This window comes from Zootoca vivipara, chromosome 1, assembly GCF_965207765.1.
Source record: "Zootoca vivipara chromosome 1, rZooViv2.hap1.1, whole genome shotgun sequence".
Lineage (NCBI taxonomy): Eukaryota > Metazoa > Chordata > Lepidosauria > Squamata > Lacertidae > Zootoca > Zootoca vivipara.
In genome coordinates, this window is record NC_142582.1 from 85,830,993 (window position 1) to 85,857,265 (window position 26,273).

General features: G+C 44.4%; 1 protein-coding gene across 3 annotated transcripts in view; it reads right to left on the bottom strand.

The window, feature by feature from the left end:
• Positions 1-1,862: 1,862 nt before the first annotated feature.
• The window catches only part of LRP4 (LDL receptor related protein 4), a 99,908-nt gene continuing 75,497 nt past the window's right edge, over positions 1,863-26,273 (bottom strand). For 2 of the 3 annotated variants that reach the window (XM_035115078.3, XM_035115069.3), the window contains exons 17-38: positions 24,872-25,080; positions 24,231-24,312; positions 22,924-23,029; positions 21,418-21,619; positions 20,533-20,722; positions 19,852-19,983; positions 18,285-18,425; positions 17,425-17,511; positions 17,001-17,172; positions 16,718-16,880; positions 15,504-15,729; positions 14,286-14,589; positions 13,916-14,134; positions 13,202-13,336; positions 12,915-13,023; positions 12,552-12,696; positions 10,730-10,843; positions 9,954-10,077; positions 9,463-9,530; positions 8,571-8,655; positions 7,600-7,738; positions 1,863-5,219 (exon numbers count right to left, since the gene is read on the bottom strand). In XM_035115078.3, coding sequence (XP_034970969.3) covers positions 4,887-5,219; positions 7,600-7,738; positions 8,571-8,655; positions 9,463-9,530; positions 9,954-10,077; positions 10,730-10,843; positions 12,552-12,696; positions 12,915-13,023; positions 13,202-13,336; positions 13,916-14,134; positions 14,286-14,589; positions 15,504-15,729; positions 16,718-16,880; positions 17,001-17,172; positions 17,425-17,511; positions 18,285-18,425; positions 19,852-19,983; positions 20,533-20,722; positions 21,418-21,619; positions 22,924-23,029; positions 24,231-24,312; positions 24,872-25,080 — 3,485 coding nt within the window. In that variant the 3' untranslated portion in view covers positions 1,863-4,886. Of the gene's footprint in view, positions 5,220-6,764; positions 6,832-7,599; positions 7,739-8,570; positions 8,656-9,462; positions 9,531-9,953; positions 10,078-10,729; positions 10,844-12,551; positions 12,697-12,914; positions 13,024-13,201; positions 13,337-13,915; positions 14,135-14,285; positions 14,590-15,503; positions 15,730-16,717; positions 16,881-17,000; positions 17,173-17,424; positions 17,512-18,284; positions 18,426-19,851; positions 19,984-20,532; positions 20,723-21,417; positions 21,620-22,923; positions 23,030-24,230; positions 24,313-24,871; positions 25,081-26,273 lie in introns of all 3 variants that reach the window. The other variant, XM_035115085.3, reaches the window with a different exon arrangement.

The following is a 26,273-nucleotide window of genomic DNA, read 5'->3' on the forward strand; positions in this document are numbered from 1 at the left end:
GTTTTGAATTATTGTAAATCTGCTCATCTAGAAATGTAGTAAAGCACTGTAAACTTTCAATTTGGTTTTTGACTCATGATTCTGGGATCAATCAGTATATTGAGAAATAGGGACACACACTGAACTAAAAGGGAAGCACAGAAATGTAAGGGACAAGAAGCAGTAGTGTGTACATTCTAAGCAATTCATTTGTAAACATTTAAATTGCCAGCATGAGAAATGCAAAAACCCTCTAAGCTTCATGGGGTCGTAATAGGCTCTATGAAATGCCAAGCTAATACCAGAGGGAAGCAAGCAGCAGCCCTACTAATTTGAGCTTCAGACATTTCTGGCGTTAGTCCTTGGCAGTGCCATAACCTGCCATATGTAATATTTGTAACAGTTAATTCCCATTCCCCTGCTTTCACTCAAATCCTAAACCAGTTGTTTCTTCAAAGGTGAGGTGTGATGGGATCTGCTTGCTCTGGTCCCAACTCAGTCGCACGAGATGAGCCTTCATGTGGTCTGTTTGGGTAGCATTCATGATTCACAACTCACAAGTCCAGCAGAGCGATTAAGAAAAGCTAAATTTATATTAAATTATCATCAAACCTAAAATACTGAACATAGTAGTTAAATAACGGGGGGGGGGGGGAATCCAATCTCTCCAGTGAGTAACATTTAAAACCATTACACAGAAAGGTAGGGAAATTGCTGCCAACAGCACAAGACAGACACAGGCAGGATGTTCTTTTTACATAGTTAATCAGTGCTCACGAGATTGTCCCCACTTCTGGCTTTCCACATTCTGCAAAGTCCAAGAGCAATGAGACTTTGCTTCATCAGCATTTGCGGTGAAGAGTCCCATATAACCAGCAGCATTGGCCAAAGGCTGCTTGCACATCTCATCACTGCTTACTTCACAAGTAGGAGTAAAGCTGTAGGTACCATTCTTCCAATCTTCTGCGCCCATTATGAGGGCTGCTAGGGGTCAGATAGGTCAAGGGAAGGGGTTTGAAAAAGGAGGTCATTGTGTAGTCTGTAGACTGGAATGTGCAATAAAAAAAAAGTTGCAGAAAGACAAGTGGAGACATTAGTGGCAGTGGCACACTCTCTGTTGATTTACTGAACTTGTAAGAGGACAAGTATTTTTTCAATTATTTCCCAGCCCCCGTTTTTAATATTGTTTCTTCTAATTGCAACTGCCTATATTCAACACTTCGCCCTGGCCTCGTGGCCTTCATCAGTGCCAGATGGCTGGCTTCATCTTTCCTATAAACTTTTTTCAAATGCACATGGCCTTAATTTTGTCCATGGTTTCAGCAGCAGGGCTACCCTATCCTCACAGATCTTGCCGAGACTTGTCTTCCTCATCTTCAGCCTGAGGAAGCTTCAGTGGAGCCAACCCAAATAAATATACTTAAATTAAAATCTAACATATTCCCCAGGAGGTAGGGGGAAAGCCTAGTAACAACATTGCTCCAAGCCCCAGTTCTAACCAACATTTCATAGGGATGCACAACAGCAAGGGATCCCAAAGTGATCTAGTCCAGCCTCCTACATTGCCTCTATAACCGAAAAGGCACCAAGATACAACTAGCACAATGTCTCTCCAGTGCTCTCTTTTTCAAAAGGGCTATGCTTGACTTTGCCCTTGTTCATATTACCATTTCATGGCCCATGAAATTGATATAATTGATGTAAATGAGAGATCTCCTCAAGCCAAAGTCCCTTGTCATGCTACTGCATTTTCAAGAGAACATCAGCGGGCTAGGCAGGGTGCGTAACTGTTTGCCTTCCTGCAAGTGCTCTCCACATTCTTTTACAGGGTTTTTTTTTGGTCTCCCCTCACCAGACTTCCCCAAAATAAAGTGAGCCTAGTGTGGATGACTCCTGTAGATGAGCGGTTTTAATAACATAAATACAGCTAATTGGTTTAATTTGGACTTTAAGCTGCCGTTTTTACATTTCCGATCCTCAAGTTCTATCTTTTCGGATGGGTCAGAATCAGATGCCAATGGAAAATAATGGCTGAAAGAAGAGAATGCAGAGAATATGGTAAAACACCACGGTGGGGGTGGAAGTCACTTAGGGACTTATGAATGCAGGCACAAGAGCTGGTGTGGTTCAATACATGGATCTCTTTGAAAGTATGAGAGACTTAGGGTGGAATCCAATGCTGCACAAATGGACTTTTGCTCGCACAACAGAACTTCACATTCTTCTCTCATCTCCCACAGTCCCCACACCCCCCCCCCAAACTCTGGAGCAGATTTTGAGTGGATGCAAGGGCGAAGAGAGGAAAGTGAAGTCTTATTGCACAGAGAAAAGACTTTTCTGCTGATACAGAGACAGCAATGAATGCAACTCTTAGTTCACAAGGACAGCTAGGAGAGCAAAGCACAATAAATGCTGTAAAGCAAGCATGCAAATAAATGGAAAGAGAGTAATTAATAGCAGGTAAAACAGGAAAACAGTTCTGAGGTTGGACAGTCAGAACAAGAGAGTCTTTGATGGAAGAATATAAACATGTCCTAGAAAGACTTGCTCACAAGTACTGAAACTTTTAAGCACAGGTTGATTTTGCTGTGTGATTCTGCAAAAGTAGAGCTTTATGCATGTTTTCTTGAAATACAAAACTCTGCTCCCAAAATAATTTTAATTTATACCTTCCTCAAGATGAGAAAGCAAGAGGTTTTCCCGGCTACAAGTTGGGAAAGGTTGGGGTTAATTGTCAGGAATGCCGATCTTGCACCAAGACTGGCTTGCACGGTTCCTGCTGCAACCCAAAATTCCACTGTTTTGTTTTTACAATACTGAGTGTGTGCAAACATGCCCAATATGTGTGGGCGAAGGCAACAGAGGATTGCCAGCAAATGTAAAGAAACATGATGGAAATAGCAGAGGTGAGCAGGGATGGAGATGGTAAAGGAAATAGGCAGAAGCATGACATGTCTGCTGTGGACCACCTAGAAGGAAAAGTTGTCTGTGACAAAGATGCACTACTTATAACTGCTTCACATACTACGCAGCAACCAACACAATTGCCACTGTACAAATGCATCACCCACCCTAGCTTTCTTGTGCATGGACTCCTTCGATGAATGTGATTAAAAATGCACAATTGTCATATTCATGTATCATGGTTTTAGGTGTGCAATAAAATATTTAACTCAATAGGACACATAAGGGGGAGGGTTGCCTTGTTGGCGGGAATATAGACCTATTATAGACAGAAAGCCGCAAGGGGGCAGGTTGCTAGAGTTGCATCACTGGTTTTTTAAATGCTTGCTCCCTTCCTCCCTGCTTGGACTAGACGAGAGGAAGCAATCAGATCACGTAACTGTTTAGCCACAGGGAACCTGTGCTGCTCGTCCGAGTGTCACACTCACACAAGCACAGTCTGTGCATCATGCGTGAATCACAAGAGAGGCACTTGCAGGAGCAAGATGAGAGGATAGTGGTGCATATTCCCAGAGAATAAATAATGTGGTTATCAGCTCTGAATAAAACTTCCCTGCAATGTAAGTACTATCTTGCCAAATCATGTCTGGAACTGGTGGAGGAAGTCTTTGGTTGCACAAACCACCACCTGCAAAACATTTTGAAAAGGCCGTTTTTTAGCCTTGGTTCTCCCTTCATAGCATGGAAATCTTAGCCTAGTTGCATTGAGGAGGAAAGGAACTTTATACAGTCAAACAGTTCTGGTGCCCTGCCTTACTCCCTTGCCTGCCTTTGCCTAGCCACACACGTTCATCATCTCTCAAATTGCACACACCCACTTTTTGACACCACACTACTCAACCCACACAGCAGATCCTAGAAGAAGGTGCGAGCAGACCCACCCTCCCAGAACTTCCAAAGAGAACGCTGGCAAGAAAAGGCTTAGAAAATGTCCCCTACTGGGTTTGTCCAGCAGCATGTTGCAGCTGGAACTTGCACCTGACTGACCAATTATATTCCATTTCCAAAACAGACAAACAAATAAAACATATTGCCCACTTGTGTTCCACAGGCTAACATTGTTTTCAGTAGCACACATTTCCACAGGATGGGCCTGTGACTTGACTAACTAAGGAAGGTTATGATAAAATACCATTGCACCCGGCGCTTTCCTCGGAAGTCAAAGCTAATGGGAAGTGCAATAAAAACAGCGAGTCGTCCCTCCAGGGAACAGATGTGTTAAGTTCAATCTGAAAAAACCAGAAGTGTGTTTTAGGAAGGGAGTGGGCATTCTGCCACACCGAACTGTGGCAGGAGCGACCTCTGTTGCCAGCAACAGGCTCAAATGCTTTACCCTCTGAACCCCTGACACCCTAGGTTGGATTTCACAGGTGTTTTCCCACAGCTTAAAAAAAAGATGGTCATGGTAATTTAGTGTCGTTTGCTCTCCCCACACAAGCATCTGCAAAAGTGACCCACTGTTACATCACCTTTCTCACTTCAGGCACTTCTACCTGGCCCCAAACCCTTTCATTTAAGACAGAAAGAGCGCAGTGCAAAATCTAGTTAGTGCCAGCAGACTCTGAAGAAAGGTAGTAGTATCAGGAGCAGGGAACTTCAGAAACTCTCATCCCTCCCTGGTGGCGTGGAGTCCATGGCTAGCTGGCGCACTAGACCGAATGAAAGCTGCTGGGAAAGCTGCTGCTGAATTCAACACCACAGCTTCTAGCAAAAGGGGACATATAAATAAACATCAATGAACAGTGGAGCCAAGAGAGTCTCTAGGTTGTCTCCCACCTGCCACAAAGGCAGTTTAAGCTCAGGCTCCTCTCAGAAAGAAAGTCTCTGGGCTCTGTGTGACACAGAGGCAAGTCTCTTTTGAGTTCCTCCTGGAATTGCGGGCAAGATCCTATCTCATCAGTGCGACAGGTGACAGAGGAGGGACAAGCATCTCATTGTGTGCTTTAGACATCACTCTCTGTTGAGGGTTTGCGCTGGTGCTTCCAGCCTGTGTCTGGAAGGGAGCCGCGGCGCTCAGGGGTCGCTGCCGCGTTGATGCTGCTGCATTCCGACTGCTCCTCCTGCAGCAGCTGCTCAGTTTCGGTGTCATCCAGCGAGCCGGAGCTGGCTTGGATAGAGACCGTGTCAGTCTTCATGCAGACGTGGTCACGGAGGATACACCCCCGAGAGCTCCGTATCTGTTTCAAGTCGTCCCACTCCGATTCATCGCTGGACAAGAGGCATATCCCTTCCACAATCTTGATCTTTTCCTTGCTGTAACTGTGATCAGGGCCGGCCTGTGGACAGAGACAATCACATGAGATGTGCGAGTGGAAGAGGAAAAAGCAGGAGGCAGAACACTGAAGTGCAGAAAACCCGCAAGAGACTGGTTCCTGCTATGTGAATAAAGTCACATTGTACACCTGGGAGGGGCTAAAGAGATGACCACTGCGACTTTCTGCTTGTTAGACAGGGCTGTCCACCCACCAAGCCCACACAGCCATGAAGCAGGAAGCGCTTACAGAAAAAATGACTCCAGGTGCTCCACATAACCAGGTGTAACCACACACTATGGTAATATTGGGCGCAGCAGGGGAGGGAAGGTCACTAGCCAAACCGAACAGAGGCAAGAAAAAACAGTTTCTGACCCCCCAAATATGGTGCTAAAGTAGATCTCAAAAGCTAGCAAAACCCACCCACTGGAGACAAAAATGTTATTGACACCTATCTTCCTACCACACAGGCGTTTTCTTTCATTGTGGAGGTCCCTGACCTATCTTAAGAAAGGGAGCAAAAATCCCAGGGTCATGGGATGGAACACCAGAAAAGAGAGCTACCTTTCACAGGTTTGCCACTCAAATGTCTGCGTGCATGAAATACTATCTAGATGCATCACGCGCTGCAATTCCTAGCAGACCAGCTGTTGCTGGCAATTCCATTACAAACTGTGCATCCCATCAACTCATGAAAATAAAAGATGATACAGGTAGTGAATAAACTAGGAGGACAAGTAATATCTCCCAAATCATGAGTAGTGAAAAGGAGCACTGGCAAAACCAAGCATTAAACCAGGAGACTGTCTTAAGATTCAGCTCCAGAATGGCCACTGCAGGTTAGATTATGAGAACGCAGGCATTGACTGTTAGAAGGGCGTCTCCCACTACACCAGGGATGATAGGAGTCTGAGCCCAACAGCATCTGGTGGGGGTGCACTAGATGCTTCTTAAAGTCACCCTCCTGTATCCTGAGCTTTGTTCTAAGCACACAAAAGTACAGGAAATGTAGTGGAAACAGTTGAAAAATGTTGTCTGTATTTGAATGGGACACAGAAGCCAACGCTGGTTAATTCAACACAAAAATGTGTCTGATGGGTATAAACACTGAAGTTAAGAAGCGTTGCACATACCAGTCCAATCAGTAATTATGTTAAAATAGCAAAGATTCAGAGAACACTCTCATAAAAACAGCAAGGTGCACACAAATTCGACATGGAGGAGAGGAAAGAGGCAAGGAAAATTAGCAATAACTGTGCTTCACCAATTCCGGGGGGGGGGGGAACCTCTTTACTGATCATACCGTGCATGTGTATGATGGTGGGGTACAAAGATTTTGTAAAGTTCTAAGCAGTTTAAATTACTTAACCAAGGCAAAAACACTTTTCTTTCTCAGCACACAAACACACAAGTATTTCAGGGGTGCGTGTGCCACACATGCACACACACACAAAGAGAGGGAGAGAAAGCCAGCCAAGAAGCAAGTAATGTAAGACACAGCGTTAGGCCACTCATCAGCACTACAGGAATAAGGCAGGCAGAGGCTGCACAAATGCAGAGCTGTGATACCTGATATGAGGCTGTGGGCAGGTCAAAAGAGGAATGGTGAAAGGCTATCAGGGGGGTGAGAAAGATGCTGAGGAGGAAAGACAGAGAGACTAAGTGCTTTGAGACACCACAGCCCATCACGTGCCCTTCCAAATACAACAATTTCCCATTAGTCTGCTCTCCCTCCTACTGGTGATCCATGCAGTGCACAGGCGCATCTGTCTAGCTATTCATGACTACTGAAGTACAGGGACCCCACTAGGCACTGGGGTGGGAACTGGGAGTGTGTCATCTTACATCGGCCTGAACCGGAGAAGGGGAAGAGAAGAGGTGCAGCAGCATCACCCCGAGCTCTGCTGAGAAGCCTGACTCTTCCCTCCATCAACTGTCACCTGCCATCAGGCTGCAGCAGAGGATGGAAGAGAAGGGATGCAGGGCCACTCCAACAGCTGGGAGGACAGCAACTTCTGGCACCTCCTCTCCATTAACTTTTCCACTCCAAATGGCCATTCGCAGAAACTGTGACTAAGAATTTGACTCATTTCCTCCTCTCTCCCGACCCATTTTTCTTTTTTCTTTTTGGCTAAATAGAGGAATTAAAACTCTGAATAAGTGAACTCTTCATTTCCTTTGGGCAACAGGTGCCCCAAGACAAAAGCATCAAATAAATAGTATTGCTGGTTAACCTGTATGAGTCATGTCAGTGGCCTTCTAATAATGTGAGAGGTGAAGGACAGGGTTCTTTAGGGTAGCTAGGACTGATGAGAATAAGACAAATTAGTTAGGCTCATTGCAATTTGATGTTTAAAACCACAGTGCCTTGACACAGATGACTCGTTCTAAAGGAATCTCTTACCTCCTTATAGCATAGCTGGTTATACATGGCTGGCTTGGGAACTGTTTCAATCTTTACCTCTTGGGTAGATGTCCGATAAGAAGGGTTACTGTAGGTAAGGTTGCCCAGGCTAGGATCTGTGAACTTGGACTTCTTGTGCCTGCAGGAACACAACTGTCAACAAAGAGCCTCAACAGCTAAAGCCCTACTCTGCACTACTACTCTAACTGAAAAATAACTATGGTCTTGCATTTTTTTCCTTTCTCAAACCATAAGTAAGTATTTTATATCAGATTGCAAACATCTCAGATAGCAAATCATGACTGCACTCATGGGAGGCAGCAAAAATCTATTTACTTGTGGGAAAATCAGGGGCAATTCCACTGATAAGTACCATGTTTCTCCAAAAATAAGCCATACCCCAAAAATATGCCATACCCCGAAAATAAGCCATAGTGATAGGCAGTTTAACCTTGTTTTTTAAATAAAAAAAATAAGACATCCCCTGAAAATAAGCCACCGTGGTTGTTGTTTTTTTTGAGGAAAAATAAATATAAGTCGGTGTCTTATTTTTGGAGAAACACGGTAAGAGAGATCACATTCATGCAAAATGTTCTACGGGCAAAAATAAAATTGAGTATTTGTTGCAGTTAAAACTGCTCTTCACTGCTCCCTGAAACTAATGCTGTCATTTTTTTCAGAGGCAAATGAAAGAGGAGGGGGAGCTGCCCGCAACATTATGCAAGAACTGTAATTTAGGAGCATTAGCACCTCAGCCTCCCTTGTTTATGGTTACAACTTTGCTTTTTACTCCAGTTACGTCTCCAGGAATGCCACCACCACACCTGTTGCAGACCAACATGCCTATTTCCTTTGGCATTGGTTCCAATGAGGAGTTTTTAACTACAGCAAGGAAGGCCTGGGCTTTGTCAGAAGTAGTCCAACCAAAAGATGAATTCAGAAGCACAGAGGGACTAGGGCAAGGAAATTACCTGTATATAATCACAGCACCAATTAGCAGCAGAATGATCAATATACTGAGGAGGCCTCCAATTATGTAACTGACGTGCAGTCCTCCTGAAAGAGGGCAACAGGTTAGATCGAGGATGACATTCCATGCTCCTGTCTGTAAATATGTGTGCATGTTGACAGTGCTGATGGGGCCCTAGTTTTTATACAGAACTACAAGAAAGTCAGAAAAGGCAACAAAAATATTGTCAGCCTTTTAATTTTAACCATGACAATTCTTCCATTCCAAATGTGTTTTCCTTTGGCCCATCTCTTTAGCTCTTGATGCGCGTGTTTTGTCAGCCCAGAGAACAGAATGATTTTGTACTAGTGTAAATGTTGTATACACCTTTGGGTAGCAAAATAAGCAACCTAAAATTCATTTGAGTTGCTTATAATTCCGATCTGCTTCAGCTAAACCATCTACACTGATTCCCAATAACTCTATTTCTTCTTTAATTTTAATTTCATTATGCTTCCCTAAAAATTGTTCCAATACCTTTTATCAGGAAGTAACTAATGAGCATTTTTTTGGCAGGGCTGATAAGCAAAGAACAAATTATACCGTGCAGTATTTGGACTCGTAATAAAAGTGGTTAGATTTCCTCCCCCCCCTCCCCTGTACACCAACATCTCCTTACTAGAAGTCAAATTTTGCTGAGTCGTTCTATCATTTCAGAAGGCTACAGTGGGTGTGTAGCTGGGCAAACGCACGACTACTATGCTGTGAGCCAAAATAAACCTGTATGCATTTAACCCACATTGCGGGCTTGATAACGCTATTGTTGTTTATCGGTCTTGTGTCTGGGCCTCCAACATGGGACATAGAAAGATCTGGTGCAGCCCGGGGCAATGAGGGATAATGTAAAAACTCACCAGTGGTTGCCGGCACAGCTTCGCTTGCTCGGCTGCACAAGCCTTGGCCAACCTTTTTGTCAGAGCAGCTACACAGGGGGAAAAGAAAAGTAGTGAAAGGTCATAGAAATAAGAGTTGGAAGGGACCCCCAAGGGTCATCTAGTCCAAACCTCTGCAACATAACTTCTGGCCAAGTAGAATCAACCCAACTGAGGCAGCTGGATATGAGGTTTGACAACAGAACAGGTTGGGGAACTGTGGTCCAGATGCCCAATGTTTTTTTGAATCACATTTAATATATTTCTAGGCATTCAAGGGGGAAATAATACAGTAGCTGAACAGTACACCTGAATGGAACAGCTCTGCGCCCCACCCCCCAATATCACCATCCTATTAAGAGGTGCAAAAACTCCTGCATAGTTTCTTTCCTCCTTGCTGGGGCAGGAGAGTCTGTGAGGAACTTGGCACCACCTTTGTCACAATCATCTTTTAAAGCCACAAAGCCACTCACTTTGCTTCTGTTGTCTCCAAGGATGTATGGGGTTTGGCTGTCGAAGAGCCAGATCTACCAGCGGGAGTCTGACTCTTTTTGCTTGCACGAGTGGTCTCGGGAATCGAAGGCCCCATGCCAGGAACTATGCAGAACACAAAGAGAAAGGGAAACAGAAGTTGAGGAAGGGGAGATAATTAAGCCAAATGCAGCTTGCAGAAATGCAGAAACTGCAATCTGTTCCCCCAGACATAGCAGCAGGCAGTTAAGGTTTTTTGTGTGGTTTTAACAGTGATCTGCTCCTAAGAAAACAAAAACTTCAGTGTAGCTACAGGTGGTTAACTGGGCTGCTACAGCCTGTATGGGAGCAGCAGAAAATATCGGCATGCTCTTATTTTGCCAATCTGCAACCATCCCCGATGTTATATGCACATACATTTTTAAAGTTACTGCACACAAAACGCCACTGAAATACAATGAACTTCTTTGAACCGTATTCTTCAGAGACCCATCCAGAATGCTAAAATATGCATCTGGGACATCTGGAGAACGGAAGGGAATTTCAAAGAGAAGTTTTCAAATTCACAAGGAGCCCAATCCAGAGGAGACAGGATAATGATTTCTTGCACTGATCTGAATGCTTTGACAAGACGGCATTCTGCCGCATAGGCTGTTCTATTATCTGAAGGTGGCTTATTTAGGTTTCACAGGAAAAAACTCCACAGAAAAAGTCCTCATGAAGGAGGAGCAAAAACATCGTGATTCCTGTCTGAAGGTCTGCAGCTCAAGCAACTTACCAGTTGAGCAAGGCCGTCCATTGGGTTCATCTGGACAAGCACAAACAAAGTCAGAAGCTCTGGCAAAACAGAGGTGGGTGCAGCCTCCATTACTGACTCCACAAGCGTTGGTGCCTAAAAGATGCAAACATTGTATTTGACATTACCACCAGAAGAACATAGTGTTCTGTCCTCAACTGTGGAGGCTTCGCATTCTTATCAGCAAGACACAGTGGCTGATGGTCAAGAATAATGGTTCTTGACCACGCACAAGGTTATTTTATTTATTGAAAAGCCCTTCTAAACCACTTAATACTTAAAAACCTCTAAAAGATAAAAAAAAACATTAAGAAAAGAGAACAGGATCACAAAATTCCTGTTTGTTGGGTCACTGTTGGATTGTTTGTTGGTTTGGGTTGCAGCAACCCTGGCAAGTAATCACAGGACTATACAAATAGGGAGAATAAATGGGGCACAATGCAGGTATCCTCTTTGTCTTATCCTGATATCGCTCCTTAGTCAATACCTTCCCAATTCTTCTTTTATACTGCAAAATCCATTAAGCTTGTGCTTTCTCAAAGACAAGAAGGAATTCATCTGAAAGATGACTTGTAATATTTCTTAATAAATATAACCGAATTACTTGTCCTTACTGACAGGTGGAGTGTTAAAGAGGTAGAGGTGTGTGTGTGTGTGGTAGAGGTGTGTGTGTAGAGGAAGAGGTAGAGGTGTGTGCGTATGTGTGTCAGCTCCCTACGGGGGTCTCTTTTGCAGAAGCCAGGATGTTAGGTGTCAGGAGTAATGGAGACCGACCACCACCACATGGTTGTTTTCAGAGTCCAGCTGTTTTCCTTACAGGGTAAGGAAAGTTAATATCAGACCTTTACCGGTACTTATATGGGAACGAACAAAGGAATGTGTACGTATTACCACTGAGCAGGGGCTAACCAGCCCTACTGATCTCACTACCTGGACAGAAAAGCAGGCTGCTCCTTCTCAGCTGTGTCCTAGACTGCAGTCCATTTACTAGATCCCCTAGAAGCGAATGGGAGCCATTGAGAACTAACCTAACCAGTGCCTGGTGTGCTCTGGTCCATGGGGTCACAAAGAGTCAGACACGACTAAACGACTATAAACAACAACAAAAACCAGGAGTTTGGTTTCTTTTGTAGTGGACTTTTGGAACTGGCTTTTTAATATGTGGGTAATAGCAACGTTTTAAAGAATCTGATGCTTTGCCAGAGTGATTTCTAAGTTTCTGCCCCATTCCTATTCTAAATACCAATGGTCTTCATTCTACTAGATATCTTAAAAGAACCTTACAGGTGTTCAGAGACAAGGTGGATGGCCTCAGCCCACAAGCAGCAAAGGAGGCACAGATGCCTGAGGCTGGAGTACAATATCCGTCTAGCATGACTCAGGTTTTGCATACCAGTCTATGTTTTATTTAAACAGTATGGGAGAGGGGTAGCTAATATCCAAGACAAAAAAAACCCCTTTATTCCGGTTTTCAGTATGACAAATCTTCACCCAACCTCTAAGTTTAAAGGGAAATTGTGTAACTCCACAACAGCAGTCCTAAGTCCATGATGCTGTATTATCCATGTACCAGCCTTACCAGCAGTTGTTGTTATATTCTCACAACCACTTCCTCCCATGACACCCTAGAGTCATGAAGGCACATCTGAAGATGTGGTCAAGTGGGGGCGGGGGCGGGGAGACTGAACAAGTGATTCTCTGTGTTGCAATTTTTGCAGGAAACATTTAGAATATATTTTGGAAGATGCACCCTGTTTGACTCTCATTATATATAAAGTGAGGAAACCCAGATTGTTGCATATACCTGTCTGCCTTTGAGGAGAGACTACAATGATATCCATAAGTCCTTCAACATTGGCTAACACAGTCTCCTTATTCCGACCAGAATATTTGTCCACTCGCTGGATAGATTTAGTTTGCCAGTCCGTCCAATAGAGCCACCTGTCTTGCTGCTCAGAAACGAAGAGATAAAGGATTAGGAAGATACAACAACCATGTAGGAAGGTAACAGAAGTTGATTCAAGCAAAACCATTTCTCCAGTGTATGGCAGGAGGAGGAATGAGAACACCAACTTCTCCCAACACCCAGAAATTTTAAAAAATTCTATTTCTTTGGGAGCTCATCTATCTCGTGACATTGCAGAGTTTCCACCAAGGTCCTTTGTACCTGTGTCAAGGCAAAGGGATGCGACACTTGGCTGACCAGGACCTGACGCAGCTTCCCGTTGAGATCAGCACTCTCTATGCGGTCCAGATGAGCATCTACCCAATAAATCCTAGAAGAACAGAAAGTATGGGAAGTGAAACGAACCTCCACCATAACCTCCCACCCCCCAAAGAAAACGATTCCCCATCCTTCTTGCACTTCTTTACTGATGTGTCGCAGAAGCTCCAGGCTGCCTTAGAAGCAGATAAAGGACTTTTGCACATGGAAAGGGACTATGTTATACTGACCTCCTAGTATCATAATCCAAGGTCAACCCATTGGGCCAGCCCAAGTCAGTGTTGATCAATATCTTGCGCTCAGAACCATCCAAGTTTGCGCGCTCAATTTTAGCGACTTGTCCCCAGTCTGTCCAGAAGAGATATCTGAAAGAAACCAAACACAGGATGACACACACGCAAACACAAACAAACACACACACACAAACCACAGGCTGCTTCTGCGCCAGGTAGTTCTTTTTTGGAGATGAAGGGAGAAGCTGTTTCCTCTGAAACTTTTTGCCGCTATTATTTCCAATGTCTCTTCTTACTAGACTCCTCACTAGGGAGTAGATCTGCTGGTGGGGAGGGCTGGTGACTGCCTCTTGAAAAACATCTTCCTCCAGCTATCTGGCCAGCTGCAACCCTTCAACAAGACCAACAGATCATCTGGTTCTAAGAGTCAGATTGTAGTCCTAACTCTTCTTGGTCCAGCAACGCTCACCTTTAGGCATGAACAGAACCACAGGCAGGAGGGGCTTCAACAATCTAATCTGCAACCACCTGATGAAGTGCTACAGCTGAACAGCTGGCTGGATAGAGTGTTTGCTCATAAAGATTTGCTGGTAAAGGAGCCTACTTGGTCAACAGACCAGATGCTCCTGTAGGCCCAAGGAGGGCCTTAACTTTTGAAGCACTACTCTCGTCCCTCCATCCCATTCTGCCTCTAGTTGCCCCACAACTTACCCCTTCCTGGGAAAGACAGCAATTGCTCGGGGTTCATCCAGATTGTTACTGATTAGCACTTTCCTGCAGCTGCCATCCAGTCTTGCAACTTCAATAGTGTTGCGGCCCGTGTCAGTCCAGTAGAGGTTTCTAGCCACCCAGTCCACAGCTAGACCATCTGTAGTCTTCAGTCCTTGACCAATAACGGTTTCCATATTGCTGCCATTAAGGTCTGCTCTCCTGGAAAACAGTAGATACCAAAGAAAATAAGAATTTCTGCCTATTAAAACACCACATTGCAAGGCAGGTCCTGCATCACAAAGACCAGCTAGCGAAAGGTATCAAATAATTAATGAATTAATGCACCAAAAGGAAGCTAATGGGTTCCTACCTGATGACATCTAAGAAGACATCTGTGTAGTAAATCTTGCCATCTACACTGTCATAGTCCAGAGAGATAACATTGTTCAGCTCTGGGACAGGAACGTGAACGTCAGTGTGATCGCTCGTGTCCAGTGAGATGCGGCGGATAGAGCCTCGACTAGAGAAGAGCAGGTAGGTTTCAGGAGAAGGATCGCAGGTCCTCTCGTCACTCTTCAACTGGATACCAGTAGGGCACGCACAGGAGAAGCCTTCAGGATTTGGCAGGCAGAGATGGGAGCACCCACCATTCCTCACTCCACACTTGTTAGCACCTATGAGAAAACAAAGGAAGTCTCTCAGACTGGACTTTCCTGTGGTCCATATTAATTCAGTACTCTCTTACACAGTCCTTGTAAACAGGAGATTCTCAAGCAAAAGTAGGCACAAACATTTGTAGGCCTTGACCTAGGCTACTACTACCCACTGTACCTCAGGTATTTTTTTAAGGGTCGTAGAAAAAGTTAGAGGGACCACAGAAGGATGGAACTTCAGAAAGCAAAGCCTGCCATTGTCTCTGAAGAAAAAAACACCTCCTGACTGCACCCCCAAAATGATCAACAAGATAGGTGACAAGAGGGTCTCGATTTTGCATTATCCTTTGCCAGCACAATGGCACCAATAATGCTTTATGAAACTGTAGGGAAACCCTAGCAAGATGAACTCCTGGCAACTAAATAAACACACAGAGCAGGTACTTGAGAAGGTTGTAAGTGTAAGGATGACAGCTGGTTCAAATAAGATGGAAGGCTTCAAATTCAAAGTGCTTGAGTGGTTTGAATGTAGTTTGGTTAAAAAAAAAAAGTTTGAGTAGCTAGGATTAAGCAAGGCTTCCCAACTCAGTGCTCTCCAGAGGCTGCTGGAACTAAACTCCCACCAGCTCCAGCCAGCAAGGTCAATGGTCAGGGTTGATGGGTATTATAGTCCAACAACAACTGACTGACACAGGCTGGCAAGGCTAGATTAGGGAATGGAGCAAGCTCTGCAGAAAAAGCACAAAGGCCAAGTAAGAATTCTGACGGACTTGAAGAAGAAATGCAAAGAATTAAAGCATTGCAGTGAACAATATCTGGGAGTGGCATGGGGGTGCAGAGAAGAAGTAAAGAACCCCCTGGTGCCAGCTTCTAAGAGGACTCTCCAAACAATGTTTGGCTTGATGGAAATCGGGGGGGGGGGGGCGACGACTTACCCAGAGGGTGGTTCCTGTCAATAGCCTGGATGTCCATTAAGCCAGGCAGGTTTGCCCTGACTAAGATGACGTTAGCACCTGTGTTCTTGTCAGCCCTGTGGATGCTACGTGTTTGCCAATCTGTCCAGTAGATGTGGGAATCCAGCAGAGTGAGGCCGTAAGGGTGCTGTACTGGAGAAAGCAAGGTGCGGCGGTTTGCACCATTCAGGTCTGCAGCCTCAATGCGCTGAAGGACAGAGATGGAATGTTTATTCCCTTTTTGAAAGACAGAGAAAATCCCCCAGAAAGCTGAAAACAAAGGCCCCAGATAGCTATGATTCCAAGCTACCATATCAGAAAAATCTCACAAGCATACTTGGTTATCTCTTCACTGGGCAACTGTAGCTGCAGTTCATCAAGTGACAACATGTGAGCAATACCCATCAAAACACAGTGTTTGAGGTTAACACCAGGCAACATGGAAGCCTTGCCTTTGACACTTGAATCCTGATGGGGATTTCTGATATGGAAGTCACCAGAAGATGTTGCAATAACTGGCCTCATTTGCATGTTACAATAAAACACAGTTAAACTGCTCACAATGCTTCGCTCCTGCTCCCGGCTGCACCAGGAGAAGCAAGCAACAAGTCTTGGTGCATTGTGCTGTCTGAACCCAGACTCCGGGTCTCCAAGCAAACCACAAGTGGTAGCCAAGCTTTATTCTTCACTTTGGGGCAAACAAGCCATGATCCCAGGTTCAGATCGACACAGGCCAAGGGGTCATGGTTTGTTGCTCCTGGCACAGCACAGGTAGGAGGACCAAGGAAGGAAGGGAGCAGGGAATTTCTGAGCAGGATGCACTACAGCAGGCATCCCCAAACTTCGGCCCTCCAGATGTTTTGGACTACAATTCCCATCTTCCCCAACCACTGGTCCTGTTAGCTAGGGATCATCTGGAGGGCCGCAGTTTGGGGATCCTTCACTACAGCGAATGGCTTAGCAGCTCATTCATGCTCCACCACAGTTGAATGTCAGACATTAATTATGGTTTAATGTGTGTGCCATTGCTACTGTTGAGCGATGAACCTGCACTTATGAATTCCCTTAGCCCTCAAGGACTCTTTAATCCCTCTCTTCCTTCCCTCCTCCCTCTTAATCCCCACCCCTTCCTTCAGATATAAAGTTCTGAACTCCATCCCAAGAAAACACTCCGCACGCCTTGTAGCAGTTCCAACCTCAGTATGTGCATCAGCCCAGAGCAGTTGTGATCCAGCTCGATCCACAGCCAGTCCATTCGGCCATCCCAGGTTGTTGTTGATAAGCACCTTGCGCCTGGAGCCGTCCATGCCAGCTTGTTCCAGCTTGGCGTTCTCTCCCCAGTCTGTCCAATACATAAAACTGAAGGAAGAGGAAAAGCCAGTAAGCGACCAACTGAGAAGGCTGCATGGGAATAATTCCCATGTCTTCCCACCCTCTGCCTTTCCCTTGACACCAAGACGTACTACAGCCAGCACTCACCCCATCTCGTGATACAGGGCAATGGCTCTTGGGCTGTCCAGGTTTTCCCATACCAAAACTCTCCTCATTGACCCATCCAGGTTGCCCACTTCAATCCTTTTGGTCCCTGTGTCAGTCCAATACACTTTGCGACCGATAGCATCCACTGCTAGTCCATCTGTGGTTTGCAACCCTAGTAAAAAAAGTAGGAGCAATGTCATTGTTTCTTGCTACTTACTAACAATCACATTTAGGATCTTCCCTCCTTAAAAACGCCCGCAAGATTCGCCAGGCATTTCTTACCACAAATATTCCTACGGTAGGTACTCCATGAGTAAACTCCAGAGAACTGACTATGCTATTAAGACTCTGCTCACATCACCTGGCAAAATCCATCTCTGAAAGCAGCCTGGAGGAGTGGCTATTCCAGCAAAGCATCTATTACCTGTAGTAACGATATCTTCATACTGAGATCCATCTAAGGCAGCCCTGCTGATCTTCCTCAGTGTGCTGTCCGACCAATAGACCTTTCCTGAGGAAGAAATAGGAGAACATCAGCAACATCTACGCAGAAAATCCTAAAAATAGGCATTAAGGAAGTAGCATTAGCAGACAAGGGAAGTAATGGGGGAAGCCATTTTGGTGTGCTTTCGTTAAGCCCAGTTAAAAAACAACAGTGCTGCCTGTTATTGCAGCACAAGAGATTTACTGATGAAACGCACCACTCACAGGCATTATGAAATATATACAGTGGTACCTCCACTTACGAATAACTGTACTTACGAATTTTCTACTTACGAATGGAGCTCCGTCCACCATCTTGGATGCGGTTTAGATAGGATTTTTCTACTTACGAATTTTTAGATAGGGTTGCTTCTATTACGAATTTTTTCTTCCAATGCATTCCTATGGGATTCGACTTACAATTTTTTTCAGCTTACAAATGTGCGTTCGGAACGCATTAAATTCGTAAGTAGAGGTACCACAGTACTCTTAAAAAATAAACACATTGTGATATGCTCTTCAAAAGGGCAGAAGCTATAACTGTATTGGCATTACATGAAAAGTTAGTTATTAGTATGTTTATTTCCAAAAGCATAAGGGATTTGTTTTGGAATATTTCTACTTTTTTCCTCCTCCTCCTCTCTCTCTTTTTTTTTACTAAAGACCAATTCTCAGTCTACATCTTAACAATTTGTAGATCAGGGATGGAGAACCCAAGGCTTCCACATGTTGTTAGACTTTTGAGTCCAACCAGCCCCCACTGGATCAGTGCTTAAAATGCTTAAATGACACATTTCAGACCTTCTTGAGGATCCACTCCGATGGCAATAGCATTTTTCATGGTGACATTGACTGAGACAACTACGTCGGCAAAATACGGGATGTCAAGCGAAACCAGCCGAATATCCGACCTTCTAGCAAAGATCAGGAAGCTAGACATGCCTGCGGAGTTGAAGACAAGAATATATTCCACATTTAACACTGTTCTACTCAGCAGTCTCAGATATGCCATCTCTGAGCTAACCGAGAAGCAACAAGGATATTTTCAAATATTGTTTTTGAATCTTATTTGTTTTTGGTGCTTTAAAAAAAAATAAGTTTAGTAGTTTTATTGTATGCTTGTACATTGTCCCAAGACTCATGTGAAGGGCAATTCAAGAATTAGTAATTGCCATCACAATTGCCAAACATAAAAAAAACCCTCCAGGTAAACATTTCTGCTAAGGATGTCACTGGGTGATCTGTTACAGACCACATATATGGTATGACAAAGGGGATACGGAATGAAAGAGTAGAAGCAAGAGTTACAGCTCTAGGGCTCTGAAATGAAGGTTGTGCATCTTCCATGCTTCTTGTGGCACAAGCATAGAAATTGCTACTTTGAGCATGCATTACTTCTCATCCTCAGAAAATATAGGACTTCTGGTTTTCAGGGGACAGCATCTTATTTCCTTTTCTGGATCTCGAGCTATGTCTACCATTCCTTTGGTGTCTTTTGCCCTGCTGGCTATCTTAATAGCCAAATCTGCTTTGTTCCATTGCCTTCTGACGTTCTTTTCTTTACCATAAATCCTAAATGTTCAGGCAGAATTATGCTAATTATGCCATATATTAAATATGCACAATACAGATGAAACTTGGAAAATTAGAATATTGTCGAAAAGTGCATTTATTTCAGTAACACAACTTAAAAGGTGAAACCAATATATGAGATAGATGCATGACATGCAAAGCAAGATATGTCAAGCCTTTACTTGTTGTAATTGTAATTATTTGTCATTAGGCGGGTCAATTATAAATGGAATGTAATTTATGAAATGTAATAGCGATGTTTATTTTTGTATTATTGTAACTATTTGTTTTATTACTGTGAAATTTCCAAAAGAAAGCATTTGTAAAAATAAAAATAAAAAATAAGTTGCATTACTGAAATTATGACAAATAATTACAATTACAACAAATAAAGGCTTGACATATCTTGCTTTGCATGTCATGCATCTATCTCATATATTGGTTTCACCTTTTAAGTTGCATTACTGAAATAAATGCACTTTTCAACGATATTCTAATTTTCTGAGTTTTGCCTGTATATTCTGATCGCAGAATCTGGGTTTCCCAAGATTAATTTGATGGGTGTATTCATACCAAGAGCATTTTTATGTTTCCCAAGGCTATGTGGCCCCCTCCAGACGTTGTTGGACTCCAACTCCTGCCAGCCCCAGCCAGCACGGCTACTGGTCAGGGATGATGGGAGCTGGGGTGCAACAAGACTGGTTATCCCAGTTGTAGGGCTTTGTACTTAGAGGCCTATCAAGAGCAGGCTGTGGGGATTAGAGACCCAGATGCTGCAGAACGTGAGGAGACCTACCTGGTAAGCAAGTCTTGCCATCTGGCTGTAGGTTGATACCGGTGGGACAAGTACAGCTGTAACCTTTAGGGAGAGGAGCCAGGAGGCAAAGATGACTGCATCCACCATTATTAACTAAGCATGCTGTATGTACTGAAAAAAGGGAGAAGAAAACAATGCATCACGAAAAGGCCAGACAGAGAAGCCCAATGCACTCTGGGAAATGATATATGAGTTGGGAAAAAAATGTTTGAAGTAACTTTTGTGAAAAAATCCGAAGCTTTTTATATATATATATATATATAAAAGAATTTTAGACTGAATTTTAGACCCATCTGAATATAAATGTAAGCTGTAAAAAAATGTAAAAAGAAAGAAAGAAGCCCAATGCAGAATATGTCAGGAATAACAGCAACAGCATGCTTCAAAATTCTACAAGCATGCATGGGAACAGAAACAGCACAGAGGAGCGCTTTCCATGAAAATAAGTCACAAAGGATTCATTCGCATGTACTTTTTGAGTTAAACGTCTGTCAGGGTGCACAGTGCTTAGAATCACAGAATTGTAGAGTTGGAAGGGACCCTGAGGATCATCTATAGTCCAAACCCTTGCAATGCAGGAATAGGCAGCCATCCCATACAGGTTCTCTAGCTGTAGGGTCAGGCCAAGCAGCAAGGGATGGCGTATCCCCTCCCATGTACCTGAAGGCCTGTGGCGATGGAAGACGTGGATGTCCATGAGGTTTTCCAGGTTGTCCTGCAGAGTTTCACGATTCTGCCCTGTGCTTTTGTCAGCACTCTGGATGCTCTTTGCCTGCCAGTCAGTCCAGTAGAGCCGAGCTCCATAAAGAGTAAGCCCAAAGGGGTGAGGCAGGTTGCTTCCAATCAGCACCTGTCAGTCCCCGAAACAAAGACCCGCAAGAGGTTTTAGTAACAACACACAGCCGGCATGGCAGCAGGGACTAAAGGGGGCTGTTTTTCAGTCCAAAGAGCCACATATCCATCTGGGCAACATCCCAGGGGCCACATGCAATTGGTGGGTGCAAGCAGAGGCAAAATGTGGCTGTGCAACAAATTTTGCCTTTGTACAGCAGCTTGCATTTTACCCTCTCTATCCTCCATCCAGGCAAGCAAAAGGCATTATCAGAGTTGAAGGACACATTCCAGCACAGGGGGTGTAAAACAGGACCAGGGAGGGTTATGGCCTGGAAAGAGGTCTGAGGACCAGGCAGAGACCTGGAGGACATATTTGGCCCCTGGGCCCCAGGTTCACCACCCTGCAGGTAGGCTGCAGGTAGCCTCAACAATGGATCCACCCCTCTCCTTATACTTTTTGCAGTATGCATTCTTCACTCAGGTGTAGATTGATTTGCCTGTTCAGACAGACATTATTTTATTTTTGATTTTTTTTGGTCAGTAACAAGACGGTCCCTACCCTCAGGCTAATTATCTAAGCAGCCGAGACCTTTTGGAGACCAGAAGCGAGTTGCATTGGACCAAGTGGCAAACAGACTGCATTTTATCCCCAAGCAATTCCTATTTACAGCTCCTTTCCCAGAAGCCTTCGATTCACCTTGGCTTTCTTACCTTCCTGTTGCTGCCATCCAGGCCAGCGTACTCAATTGTCTTCATGCCGGCATCTGCCCAGTACAAACGATGAGATTCATAATCAATGGCTAGTCCATTGGGCCAGGTCAGGTTGGAAGAGATGATCACCAAGCGGTCAGAGGCATCCATGCCCGCACGCTCAATCTTCGGGTTAGCCCCCCAGTCAGTCCAGTACATGAATCTGCACGCACACACACAAACACACACAAACAAAAAACCTGCATGTGACTTCTGTTCCTTTAGTGGCAGAATTATTTCCCCCTGTCAATGAGCTCCATAAACATACTGGCAAGTGCTTTCAACTTTCATAGTGACTACTCTCCTAAACCAGAATCTGTACGCCCTACTCTAAGGCTCCATGCAAAGGAAGAGTTTTTTAAAAAAGGCTGCCAAGAGATCCCATTATCATGTGGGCCTCCTCTTTTCTGCAAAAATGAGCCAATAGAATTTCACGACTTTCATTCCTAATCTATGGAAGAAGAGGAAGCAGTTCCGAACTTCCATGTGCCATCAGACCATTCCATGAACTTCAGCAAAGTAAAACAACACAGTTTCTCTTCAGTCTGCTTTTGTAGGCAAACCTGCACTGCTTTCTCACTATGTCTCCTTCCAGGTAGTGACAGTAAGCGGTATGAAATGGCCATAACCAGAGACGGAGCATCAGGAATATAGGAAGCTGCCTTGTGCAGATTCAGGCCATTGGTCTACCTAGCCTCACTATTGTCTACACTGACCACAGTGGCTCTACAAGGTTTCAGGCAGGGGACTTTTCCAGCACAAACTGGAGATGCTGGGGATTGTACTCGGGACCTTTGGCATGCAAGGCAGATCTTCTGTCAATGAGCTACAGCCCTTCCCAAAAAGTGAAGGTCATAGAATTATAGAGTTTGGATCTAGTCTAACCCCTGCAATGCAGGAATATTTTGCCCAACATGGGACTCAACCCTACGACCCTGACATTAAGAATACTGTATCATGGTCTACTGACTGAGCTATCAACCTTAAAAAGCTAGGAACGGGTTCCTTTTTCTTTCTGTGGGACCTTGGTGAACTAAGATATGTCCCTATTTGCCATCAGAAAGAACATTTCAAACTCCAGGTCAGATAAGGGCAGACTAGTTAAAGACCAATGTGGTTTATTTGGCTTTTGCTCATTTCTTTTACATTCTTACTGAAATTACACCTTGTCCTACAGGCAACTCTGGCCAGGTATGCTTTGGCCCCTTCTGTTCTTCGCTTGCACATGAGGAGTCAAGGATGTTGGACACGGAGGAGGAGCCTTGCATTAGGGTGGCTGGACTAGGGCAGTCTGGTCGCTCCCAGTCCTGCTGTTTTAGCAAAGCCACCCACACCAGCATCCAGCCCCCCCTCCCAACCTTTCAGGAATTGCAACAGGGACCTCGCAGGGCAGCGGCATGAAAAATTTAAACATAATAGCACAAAGGAGACCCTGCTATGCAGACTCCTGCGAAAGCAGCTTCTCACCCTCCAACAGGGTCCACCACAATATCCCTGGGTCTGTCTAGATTCTCCCAGATCAGTACAGTCCGCATAGTTCCATCTGTGTTAGACACCTCTATCCGGTCCGTTCCTGCATAGATTAGAGGAAGAGGATGGAAAGACCATAAGCTCCAGAGTCATAGGGGAGACCACTAAAGAGAAATATCTATACAAAAGTATAGTCTCCACTTCACTCCCATCCCATCACCCAAACAGAAAATATCAGCAAAAGTTTGCTTTAGAATCCCACTCCACATCTGTACAAACTCTTAGTCAACTAGGCTGTATTTTGAAGCAAGCTTACTTTAGAAGCAACTTCCACTAAAATCAGAGAAACAGAGGACCAGATGCTATTGGCATAATTAAATGTAAATCATTTCCTGGACTGTACCACTTCAGGCTGCAGGTGAGGGGCTGCATGTTTTGAACACTACACCGTGAGGGGGGTGGGGAGACCTCTGTGCATAGAAAAATAGCATGTCAGGGACAAATGGAAGCTGGATCATCTCTGTACCCAAGCACAGTTTATTTTCCACATGCAGAGAAAATAAAGTATGCTTCCCCTATGGGGAAGCATCCAAACATGCAGTCCTCAAGCCACAGTCTGAAACGGCTTGAGGAAAAGCTTTAATTCTGTGGTTTAGACAAACAAATCCATATAGGAATCAGGTGCACGGCAAGATGTTTGAAATGTCATGCAAGGATATTTGTGCGGCCATTGAGAACATCCTGTGGAAGTTTCCTATTTCAGAACTTTACTTTCTCAGATTATTAAACAGGAGCTCGTACTCCCTGAATCTGTAGGAAAGCAACAAACCTGCATTTGGACACCATGGTTTAATTTTTAATGTGAAGAAAATGAGTCTCGCCTACCCCTGAGCTATCCCCCACCTCCCAACATAGTCACAAGGTGTTTGGCCCATTTTTGAGTAACCACAACTCGCTGTGCTGTTCAAACCTTACGAAACTGATGAACCTTGTTTCAAAACAGCCAACTTCAAACCACAGTTTATTAATCCAATTCATTTCAACAAACCATAGTTAAGATTGACCACAGTTTACAGTTCAGATGTGACACATTAAAGTAATAGAATTTGGGAGTGGAAGCTTTCATTATTATCCTCACAACCATGCTGGAGGAGGAGACAGGAGCGGGAAGTAATATGGCAACCAGTTTGTCTGTAGGGGAGGGTATATTGTTCATACTTCCAAATATGCATTATTTGGTATGGCCCAGTTAGGATTTTGGAGGCAATCCTCCAGAAACTAAGGTGGTTTTAGATAGTCAGTACCTGCATCTGTCCAGTACAACTTGTTGGTGACCCAGTCCACAGCCAGACCAGCAGGGCTTTCCAGGCTGCTATCTGCCACAACCTAGCAAGAAACAAAAGCAAGAAGGAATCTTAGGGGGAGAGAGGGGTACCCTTAACAGACTTGCTGCTGGATCCTGCTCAGCAGCAGAAAATTGTACTAGCCACATTCAACTACAAATGGATGTTCCTAGATAACGGAATATCAACATCAAAGAGATGGATGCAGAACAAATTAAGACGTAGCATGCCATCATCTGGCTGTTTTGATGATGAATTGTGGGCACACGCGAAAGACGATTAGAGAATTGATGTGCGCTAGCGGGACTTAAAATTTAATTTGCCGCAGCTGTTTGAGAAAGGTGCAGTCTAATTATCTCCTGACAGTCTAATAGATCATAGTCTAGCTATCTTCATTTCACTCATTTATTGGATGTCGCAGATGCCCTCATTTCAATGTTTGATTGCATTAGCCACCCACAGGCACTTGCAAGGTGGCATGCCGGTTTGCAGCCAAGCCAGCCATACAGAGAAGTCAATCAAACCGAAATATACATCTTCGAAAAGGCTTAAATTTCCAAAACAACGCTGCGCGGTGCCTCACCACCCTGGAAGCACATTACCTCCTGTCCCGTTCCATCCCATTTTGCCCGACTAATGGAATCAGTGCCGACGTCCGTCCAGTAGACATAATCATCCTTTGCATCCCAGTCCAGGGCCACTGCATTGCGCACATCGGCCAAGGGGATGACGGCATCAGACAGGTCTTCTGTGTCGAAGCTGATACGACGGATGTCCATCCTTCGGGCAAAAAGCAGGAACTTGTCAAGACCTGATCAAAGGTCGAAAGGTCTTCTTTTAATTTCTCTAAGTTTAACAACATGGTAACAGACAACAGAAAATTATCTCGTTACGTCTTAAGCTCTGCTGCATCCATGCCCCTTTTGCATGGACTTCTATGATACATGTATCCTATATAGTGGAGGACAGGCAGGGCATAGCTAGCCATTGGCAGAGGATTCTTGGGATGGGGACGGAGGAGGATGTGCTGCTGGGAAAGTATCTCCCCAAGGGCAGCAAGACAAAACTAAAGCGGGTTGAAGGTCCTTCTAAAAGGAGGAGGAGAAGCATCCTTTCACCAGTCTCCCATATAAATAAGAGATAGGTCCATCAAGCCTAGTATCCTGTATCTCACAGTGACCAAGTTGATGCTCCTGGAGAGCCCAGGAGCAGGGCATGAAAGCAAATTTGCCTTAGTAACTGGCATTCAGAGGTAAACTGCTTCTGAATCAGGAGGCTCCACGTTAAGCGTCATGGCTAGGAGTTGTTCATAAACATACACCCCATAAATTATTTCCTAATTAATTTATAAGATTTCCTATCTGTCCTTTGCCTTAAGGTCGCAGGACAGGCAACAACAGAATATACTGAGGTCCAGCGCCGAGGGCCTTCTGGCGGTTCCCTCACTACGAGAAGCCAAGTTACAGGGAACCAGGCAGAGGGCCTTCTAGGTAGTGGCACCCACCCTGTGGAATGCCCTCCCACTAGAGGTCAAAGAGAACAACAATTACCAGACCTTTAGAAGGCATCTCAAGGCAGCCCTGTTTAGGGAAGCTTTTAATGTTTGATGGATTTCTGTATTTTAATGTTTGATGGATTTCTGTATTTTAGAATTTCTGTTTTGTTGGAAGCCGCCCAGAGTGGCTGGGGGAACCCGGCCAGATGGGCGGGGTATAAATAATAAATTATTATTATTATCATATACAATTCTAAAACAGATTAAACTGTTACAAGTATAAAACAGGTGAATCCTTTCCACATGGAAACAGAATAGTATAAATTCAGTATAAAATTTGTCTGAACCCTGTTCAAGAAACAACTATGCAAGTGGCATGTGATGGTATATTTCGTAAGTGAATTGTGCATTGTGTCTTTTGTCTGTCTCGAATCATGAAGGATTCCATTAGGTGACCCTGAAATCTAGTATGACATAAGAGAGAAAGCATTCCCTCTATCCACATTCTC